Consider the following 9,786-nt stretch of genomic DNA (forward strand, 5'->3'; position numbering starts at 1 on the left):
CGAGTCTTCTTGGGTATAACACTACAAGCTTGGCACACCTGTATTTGGGGAGTTTCTCCCATTCTTCTCTGCAGATCCTCTCTAGCTCTGTCAGGTTGGATGGGGAGCGTTGCTGCACAGCTATTTTCAGGTCTCTCCAGAGATGTTCGATCGGGTTCAAGTCCGGGCTCTGTCTGGGCCACTCAAGGACATTCAGAGACTTGTCCCGAAGCCACTCCTGCATTGTGTTGGCTGTGTGCTTAGGGTCGTTGTCCTGTTGGAAGGTGAACCTTCGCCGCAGTCTGAGGTCTGGAGCAGGTTTTCATCAAGGATCTCTCTGTACTTTGCTCCGTTCATCTTTCCCTCGATCCTGACTAGTCCCTCAGTCCCTGCCGCTGAAAAACATCCCCACATCATGATGCTGCCACCACCATGCTTCACCGTAGGGATGGTGCCAGGTTTCCTCCAGACGTGATGTTTGGCATTCAGGCCAAAGAGTTCAATCTTGGTTTCATCAGACCAGAGAGTCTTGTTTCTCATGGTTTGAGGTGCCTTTTGGCAAACTCCAAGCAGGCTGTCATGTATTTTACTGTGCCTTGACACAATCCTGTCTCGGGGCTCTACGGACAATTCCTTCGACCTCCATGGCTTGGTTTTTGCTCTGACATGCACTGTCAACTGTGGGACCCTATATAGACAGGTGTGTGCCTTTTCCAAATCATGTCCAATCAATTGAATTGACCAAAGGTGGACTCCAATCAAGTTGTAGAAACATCTCAATGATGATCAATGGAAACATGATGCACCTGAGCTCAATTTCGAGTCTCATTGCAAAGGGTCTGAATACTTATGTAAATAAGGTATTTCTGTTTTATTTTTAATACATTGCTAAATTTTCTAAACCTGTTTTCACTTTGTCATTATGGGGTGTTGTGTGTAGATTGATGAGGGGAAAAAATAATTGAATCCATTTTAGAATAAGGCTATAACGTAACAAAATGTGGGAAAAGTGAAGGGGTCTGAATACTTTCCGAATGCACTGTATGTGTATGTCATTGAACCAGTCAAGTCTGTGGAAACGGGTTGGATGATGTTATGGTTTATGGATGAAATTAGATTAAATGATAAATGTATTGATGACCTTTTCTCCCCCTCCACAGATGGCCATCATCTTCAGTGAGGAGGACCTGAAGGATGTTAAGCCTCCGTGTGTGATCCAGAGCTTCATCAACCACAACGCGGTGCTCTACAAGGTGTTTGTGGTGGGGGAGTCCTACACACTGGTGGAGAGACCCTCCCTCAAGAACTTCCCCGCTGGACCAGCAGGTGAGGAGGACCCAGGAGACCCTGTCTGTTTATGGGCACACAGTGTGCCATGCTGAGGAAGGCCTATAGCACTTTTGTCCCCCTGACAGGCCCAATAAAATACCTCCATAAAGGCTTTTTAACATCTTTGAAACTGTCCTCCCTCTCTCTTTTAAAAAAGGGAGCGGAGTGCAGTTGATTTGGTTGTTTATAAATGTTGGTCAACTTATTTTTTTATTTTTTTCCATTTTCTAGAGGAAAAGCATGGTGTACAGTCAGATTGATAGCTTATTCCTGTCTTGTGTATGGCAACCAGTCGTTTTCGATAACAAACATCATGAGGCAATCAGCACATTGAATAGGCTGAAGTAATCTGAATGTGGCCCTTTGCCCTGACAGGATAAGCTGCACCATTTGCATCCACTACAGTAAAAGCCCTCATGCAAACCAGTCTGGGCTTCAGCGGAATCGTCTGCTTTTACCTTATGAAAGAGACTAGGGTCATCCCTGTGTGCTCCAGCACAATGAATCATGCAGTAAAGTGCCCCAACTTCACACATGCAACACACCTATACTACTGTATACACAGAGTGCCGTCCAGGGCATTGTCCGGAGTTAAAACATAAACCCACACTATGTATAGAGCAGACTAAATGGATTATAAACAGACAAAGGGTGGTAGAGAAGGGAGGACTGGGTTAGGTAAGGAGGGAGGGGTTGGGTGTTTAAGGACCTCAGTGTTGTGTAAGAGATCCTGGTGTCAGGAGAAGATAAGGTCCCATCCCACCGCCCACGCTCCCAGCAGAGGTGATACAGTGAAGGGGGAAAAGTATTTGATCCCCTGCTGATTTTGTACGTTTGCCCACTGACAGAGAAATGATCAGTCTATAATTTTAATGGTAGGTTTATTTGAACAGTGAGAGACAGAAAAACAACAACAAAATCCAGAAAAAAGCATGTCAAAAATGTTATAAATTGATTTGCATTTTAATGAGGGAAATAAGTATTTGACCCCCTCTCAATCACAAAGATTTCTGGCTCCCAGGTGTCTTTTATACAGGTAACGAGCTGAGATTAGGAGCACACTCTTAAAGGGAGTGCTCCTAATCTCAGCTTGTTACCTCTATAAAAGACACCTGTCCACAGAAGTAATCAATCAATCAGATTCCAAACTCTCCACCATGGCCAAGACCAAAGAGCTCTCCAAGGATGTCAGGGACAAGATTGTAGACCTACACAAGGCTGGAATGGGCTACAAGACCATCGCCAAGCAGCTTGGTGAGAAGGTGACAACAGTTGGTTCGATTATTTGCAAATGGAAGAAACAAAAAGAACTGTCAATCTCCCTCGGCCTGGGGCTCCATGCAAGATCTCACCTCGTGGAGTTGCAATGATCATGAGAACGGTTAGGAATCAGCCCAGAACTACACGGGAGGATCTTGTCAATGATCTCAAGGCAGCTGGGACCATAGTCACCAAGAAAACAATTGGTAACACACTACGCCGTGAAGGACTGAAATCCTGCAGCGCCCACAAGGTCCCCCTGCTCAAGAAAGCACATATACAGGCCCGTCTGAAGTTTGCCAATGAACATCTGAATGATTCAGAGGAGAACTGGGTGAAAGTGTTGTGGTCAGATGAGACCAAAATTGAGCTCTTTGGCATCAACTCAACTCGCCGTGTTTGGAGGAGGAGGAATGCTGCCTATGACCCCAAGAACACCATCCCCACCGTCAAACATGGAGGTGGAAACATTATGCTTTGGGGGTGTTTTTCTGCTAAGGGGACAGAACAACTTCACCGCATCAAAGGGACGATGGACGGGGCCATGTACCGTCAACTCTTGGGTGAGAACCTCCTTCCCTCAGCCAGGGCATTGAAAATGGGTCGTGGATGGGTATTCCAGCATGACAATGACCCAAAACACACGGCCAAGGCAACAAAGGAGTGGCTCAAGAAGAAGCACATTAAGGTCCTGGAGTGGCCTAGCCAGTCTCCAGACCTTAATCCCATAGAAAATCTGTGGAGGGATCTGAAGGTTCGAGTTGCCAAACGTCAGCCTCGAAACCTTAATGACTTGGAGAAGATCTGCAAAGAGGAGTGGGACAAAATCCCTCCTGAGATGTGTGCAAAACTGGTGGCCAACTACAAGCAACGTCTGACCTCTGTGATTGCCAACAAGGGTTTTGCCACCAAGTACTAAGTCATGTTTTGCAGAGGGGTCAAATACTTATTTCCCTCATTAAAATGCAAATCAATTTATAACATTTTTTACATGCGTTTTTCTGGATTTTTTTGTTGTTATTCTGTCTCTCACTGTTCAAATAAACCTACCATTAAAATTATAGACTGATCATGTCTTTGTCAGTGGGCAAATGTACAAAATCAGCAGGGGATCAAATACTTTTTTCCCTCATTGTATAAGCAAATCTTGTCTGCTACATGAACTAGTGTAGCCCACAGACATTTGGCATAGCCACATAAGGACAACCATCAGTATGCTATTATTTTCTTCTGAAATAGACTACATTTTCTTCATATCATGCTTCTTTAGACCTGTCTAAAATAAATAATGAAACAGCCTCAATTTGACGTTGAAAGCATTCCACAGGGATGCTGGCCCATGTTGACTCCAATTCTTCCTACAGTTGTGTGAATTTGGCTAGACCATTCTTGATACACACAGGAAACTGTTGAGCGTGAAAACCCCAGCAGCGTTGCAGTTCTTGACGCACTCAAACCGATGTGCCTGGCACCTACTACCAAACCCTGTTCAAAGGCACTTAAATATTTTGCCTTGCCCATTAACCCTCTGAATGGCACACATGCACAATCCATGTCTCAATTGTCTCAAGGCTTAAAAATCCTTCTTTAACCTGTCTCCTCCCCTTCACTGATTCTGAAGTGGATTTAACAAGTGACCTCAATAAGGGATCATAGCTGTCACTGGGTCAGTCTGTCATGGAAAGAGCAAGTGCCCTTAATGTTTTGTACACTCCGTGTATGAAGGCCATTGATATGGTGTGATATATGACCATTACAAGTAGGAGTTGCGTGTGTAAGATATTTCTTTTTTTTGCCAGACGTTGAGTTTATTTTCGGGTTAAATTATCCAAATTCTTCATCATGAGGCTTTACTTTGGCTGTAGTTTGTTTTTATTATCATTAGAGATGGTTAAGATAATTGAGCAGCACATGTGAATACATATGCCACTGTCTATCAACCAATGTGAGGAATGCATACACTGCTCAAAAAAATAAAGGGAACACTTAAACAACACAATGTAACTCCAAGTCAATCACACTTCTGTGAAATCAAACTGTCCACTTAGGAAGCAACACTGATTGACAATACATTTCACATGCTGTTGTGCAAATGGAATAGACAACAGGTGGAAATGATAGGCAATTAGCAAGACACCCCCAATAAAGAAGTGGTTCTGCAGGTGGTGACCACAGACCACTTCTCAGTTCCTATGCTTCCTGGCTGATGTTTTGGTCACTTTTGAATGCTGGCGGTGCTTTCACTCTAGTGGTAGCATGAGACGGAGTCTACAACCCACACAAGTGGCTCAGGTAGTGCAGCTTATCCAGGATGGCACATCAATGCGAGCTGTGGCAAGAAGGTTTGCTGTGTCTGTCAGCGTAGTGTCCAGAGCATGGAGGCGCTACCAGGAGACAGGCCAGTACATCAGGAGACGTGGAGGAGGCCGTAGGAGGGCAACAACCCAGCAGCAGGACTGCTACCTCCGCCTTTGTGCAAGGAGGAGCAGGAGGAGCACTGCCAGAGCCCTGCAAAATGACCTCCAGCAGGCCACAAATGTGCATGTGTCTGCTCAAACGGTCAGAAACAGACTCCATGAGGGTGGTATGAGGGCCCGACGTCCACAGGTGGGGGTTGAGCTTACAGCCCAACACCGTGCAGGACGTTTGGCATTTGCCAGGGAACACCAAGATTGGCAAATTCGCCACTGGCGCCCTGTGCTCTTCACAGATGAAAGCAGGTTCACACTGAGCACGTGACAGACGTGAGAGTCTGGAGACGCCGTGGAGAACGTTCTGCTGCCTGCAACATCCTCAAGCATGACCGGTTTGGCGGTGGGTCAGTCATGGTGTGGGGTGGCATTTCTTTGGGGGGCCGCACAGCCCTCCATGTGCTCGCCAGAGTTAGCCTGACTGCCATTAGGTATCGAGATGAGATCCTCAGACCCCTTGTGAGACCATATGCTGGTGCGGTTGGCCCTGGGTTCCTCCTAATGCAAGACAATGCTAGACCTCATGTGGCTGGAGTGTGTCAGCAGTTCCTGCAAGAGGAAGGCATTGATGCTATGGACTGGCCCGCCCGTTCCCCAGACCTGAATCCAATTGAGCACATCTGGGACATCATCATCACAGACTGTCCAGGAGTTGGCGGATGCTTTAGTCCAGGTCTGGGAGGAGATCCCTCAGGAGACCATCCGCCACCTCATCAGGAGCATGCCCAGGCGTTGTAGGGAGGTCATACAGGCACGTGGAGGCCACACACACTACTGAGCCTCATTTTGACTTGTTTTAAGGACATCACATCAAAGTTGGATCAGCCTGTAGTGTGATTTTCCACTTTAATTTTGAGGGTGACTCCAAATCCAGACCTCCATGGGTTGATACATTTGATTTCCATTGATAATTTTTGTGTGATTTTGTTGTCAGCACATTCAACTATGTAAAGAAAAAAGTATTTAATAAGATTATTTCATTCATTCAGATCTAGGATGTGTTATTTTAGTGTTCCCTTTATTTTTTTGAGCAGTGTATTATTCTTGGGATTTCTGGTAAAGTAATCTTAAGGACACATGCACGCAAGGCCAACGGCAGTAAATATACGCAAGCCTAGAATTTATTTTATGTTAACATCACTGTCAATTTTTTATTGAGCGGTATCTTCCAATAAATGCACTTGAACTTGAATGTGATAATGGTACACCTCATTCATTGTTTATGGCTGCTCTTGTGCCTCTGTTTCCATCAACCAGTGGACTTTGCTGGACATTTGTCACTCAAATTAGTTTTTGCTACCTCCTAGTGCCAGAGATGAGAACTGTACATTCATAACAAATAGTTCAGTAGATGAGAAATGTAATGCGTCTTCATCTGACTAAAGTACATGGTTCCTCCATTACAGACAGAAAAGCAATTTTCTTCAACAGTCACAACGTATCAAAGCCAGAGTCCTCTTCAGACCTGACATCTGTAAGTTCAATACACTAACATGCTTTTTAAAAATCATATCACCTATTTCTGTTCATAACCAGTGGGTTATTAAATGCCCCTAGTACAGTATACTCAGACTTAGTTTTCTTCCTGCCACAGAGGGACAACGTGGTGGGGGTGTCCCAGCCACCCAGTGATGATGTCATCAGAGAGCTGTCCAGGTCCTTGCGACAGGCGCTGGGCGTGTCCTTGTTTGGCATCGACGTCATCATCAACAACCTCACGGGCCAACACGCAGTCATCGACATCAATGCATTCCCTGGTGAGTGGTTTGTTCCTCTGCCGTACGGAATAGGAGTAGATGTGCGTTTCTGTTGAAGTCTATGGTGGATGGGCATTTATACTACCTGTGTAGCCATACAACTCAGTTTTACCATCTCTACCAGTAAGTCATTTCAAATCTTTGAGAGATTTGCTTTTAGGCATTGATATAATCTAGTGGGCAGATAGTCTGCGTGACATGGTCTTGCTTGGAGACCGAGACTAGGCGTCTCGGAGAGAGTAAGCTCAACAAAATCTGTCATCAGCACAGTCTTAAATGAGCATTGAGCATGCTCAGAGGCGAGTCTAGCATGCCTCTCTTGACAAGTGCTGTCGCTATGGTAACACTGTTCTCGGGTTGCACTCTGTTGCCACCTTTGACGGTTGGAGTGTGAGGAGAATGGTAGTGAGCTAATCCCTACTCTCACAAACATTCACCCTTTGTGCCTCAAGGACAGAAGCTAGGCAGTCAAAATACAAGCAAGAAGTCCTCACTCGTTTACCTCTACTGTACTGTTACCATCAGTTGCCTTCTGTATTGGAGATGGGATATAAGCATCTGTCAGCCATGTCTCAAGGCTCACCCTCTTCTGTCTCCAGGTTACGAGGGTGTCCCGGAGTTCTTCAACGACCTCCTGACCCACATCACCAGTGTGCTCCAGGCTCACGCCCCCGACAGCCCCCCAGGCAGCGGGCAGCCCAAAGGCCTGGCATCCAGCCATACCCCCAGCACTACGGTGCCCACAGCCCCGATCCCGGACTCCCCAGGCTGCTGCAGCATGCTGGGGAAGGAGGCCAGCAGCAGCCCCTGGATTGTGGAGGGGGATGGGAACCTGAAGGGCCCCCGCCAGAGACTGGGCTGTAACTCAGCCATGTCCCCCAACTTCCAGCAACACTGTGTGTCCACGATAGCCACCAAGGCTTCCTCCCAATGACTGCCCTCCTCTTCCCCCTTAGCCCCCACCCTGTTCTAACCGCGAACAAAAACAGATGATGGTGACGATAATTAATAAGTCATAATAATTATGATATTCATTATAATATCTGTAATCTAAAACCAACTTTTTTCTATATAGATCTTGATGATGGTGATTGGGTCTTTTTTTATTTTCTGCCTTTTGGATTTTTTGGTTTGCTTTAATAAGACTTACAGTACTGTAATGTGAACTTTTGGGAACTCTGCTTAATTGCTGATTTTAGTTTCTCTCTCTAATCAAGTGGTCCACATGAGGTGGTTGGGGGAATAGCCATGTCTGACCTTTGACTGCAGCAGTGAATAAAAGGGTAATGTAACATATGCTCAAGACACACACACAGGCACATTCACAAGTTTCCTGCATTTAAACTCACCAGTGATGTGTGTTTGAATGCCACTCTCATATGTAGAGTTAGTGTAGAAGGAATGTATGGCTAGAGGATTGTCTGGGTATTCTAACACTCCTCCACTGGTTTGGAGCAGCTGCCTGTGCTAATCACACTCGGGTAAACTGACTTAAAGCAGAAGAGCCCACTATCATTTCCAAAGTTTGGGATCTTGGTCGACATTAGATTAGGGCTGGGCTATATCTATCGACTTTTAAGGTATACCGGTATGGATTTTTACAATACCGTCTATAACACGTGTCAAACTCATTCTATGGAGGGCTGGTGTCTGCAGGTTTTTGCTCCACCCTTGTACTTGATTGTTGAATTAAAGTCAGTGATTAGTAAGGAACTCCCCTCACCTGGTTGTCAAGGTCTTAATTGAAAGGAAAAAACAAAAACCTGCAGACACTACCCTCTGTGGAATGAGTTTGACACCCCTGGTCTATAATGATATGTTGATACAGTGCTAAATAAATGAAGAGTTGGACTACTTCACTGTCAGTGTTGTCCTAGTTTAGTTGAGTATAAAACAATCAGCATGGAGAAAAATTCATTTGTTGCCATCCTAGGGTCATGCACTACTCATAACATATTTAGAACTTTTATTATTCAGAAACTAAAATGCAGCCAAATACCGCCATACCATCAAAATTGAGAAAAATATTGTGATAATATGTATTGGCCAAATCGCCCAGCCCTACATTAGAGACGATTAAATTGAACGCTGTTTACTTTCCTGTGTGCCATCTTATTGACAATGTGCTCTGTGTACAGTAGTGCAAGGCTCTTGTCATGTGGATTTCATAGTCTTCACAACTGCAGAAACAAAATAGATTTGATTTATATCAAGATATATGTAGCAGGAAAGGCTGAAAATGCCTGAATAATCCTTTGATCACACCTGATTATAAACATTTGTCAGCAGTAAAAGAAAAAAAATGAACCTCTGTTCATGTGACCAAGTTAAATATGGACTGTTTATAAAGGCCTTTTGAGTGTTTATGTCAGATGTGGTTGAGGTTTATACAGGTGTTTTATGCAAGTACTAACAAGTCCATGTCCCTGCCTCTCTTAACTTGATTTGCGTTCCTCCAGCTGAAAGATGATCACATTCCGTTTGTGTATGTGTGTGTTTTCGAGAAGAATTCCAATGCTTTAGTGAAAATAACCTGACTGTCAGACAGTATTGTTTTATAGACTTTAAATGATTGGGCATAGGAAACTCTCTCCCTCCATTACGACTCATTCAAAACTAAATGGAACCTCTGGGCCTCTTTAAAAACGGTGTTCAATTGGTATTGTGTTCAGAAAACTGTTACTCCACTCATTTCAAATGTAATGATTATATATATATATATCCATCCCACTAAATCGGCAAATTATTTTTGTGAACATTAAATTAATTGTTATGTCTTGATTACAATGCTAAGGATTCTTTATTTCGTTTTTACTTTCAGTCTTATTGACATTACATAATTGCAAGCAGACTGCTGGCACCTATTAAACCGTGAAACAGCCTGTAGTCCACCTGGTGCGCTCTTGCATAGCTGGTATCGACAGACGCCAAACTCCCTGTAAGCATCCTATTGTCCAGCTGCTGTGTCCTTTTAGAGGTGGCGCAAAATG

General features: G+C 44.6%; 1 protein-coding gene across 4 annotated transcripts in view; it reads left to right on the plus strand.

Moving 5' to 3' along the window:
- LOC311145590 (inositol-tetrakisphosphate 1-kinase-like) overlaps positions 1 to 9,577 on the plus strand; it is a 47,334-nt gene extending 37,757 nt beyond the window's left edge. For all 4 annotated transcript variants that reach the window (XM_084181867.1, XM_084181868.1, XM_084181870.1 and 1 more), the window contains exons 8-11: positions 1,140 to 1,305; positions 6,446 to 6,513; positions 6,634 to 6,796; positions 7,396 to 9,577. In XM_084181867.1, coding sequence (XP_084037993.1) covers positions 1,140 to 1,305; positions 6,446 to 6,513; positions 6,634 to 6,796; positions 7,396 to 7,730 — 732 coding nt within the window. In that variant the 3' untranslated portion in view covers positions 7,731 to 9,577. The remainder of the gene's footprint in view (positions 1 to 1,139; positions 1,306 to 6,445; positions 6,514 to 6,633; positions 6,797 to 7,395) is intronic.
- The last annotated feature ends 209 nt before the right edge of the window (positions 9,578 to 9,786 follow it).

Source organism: Coregonus lavaretus (assembly GCF_964263955.1).
Source record: "Coregonus lavaretus genome assembly, chromosome: 18".
NCBI lineage: Eukaryota > Metazoa > Chordata > Actinopteri > Salmoniformes > Salmonidae > Coregonus > Coregonus lavaretus.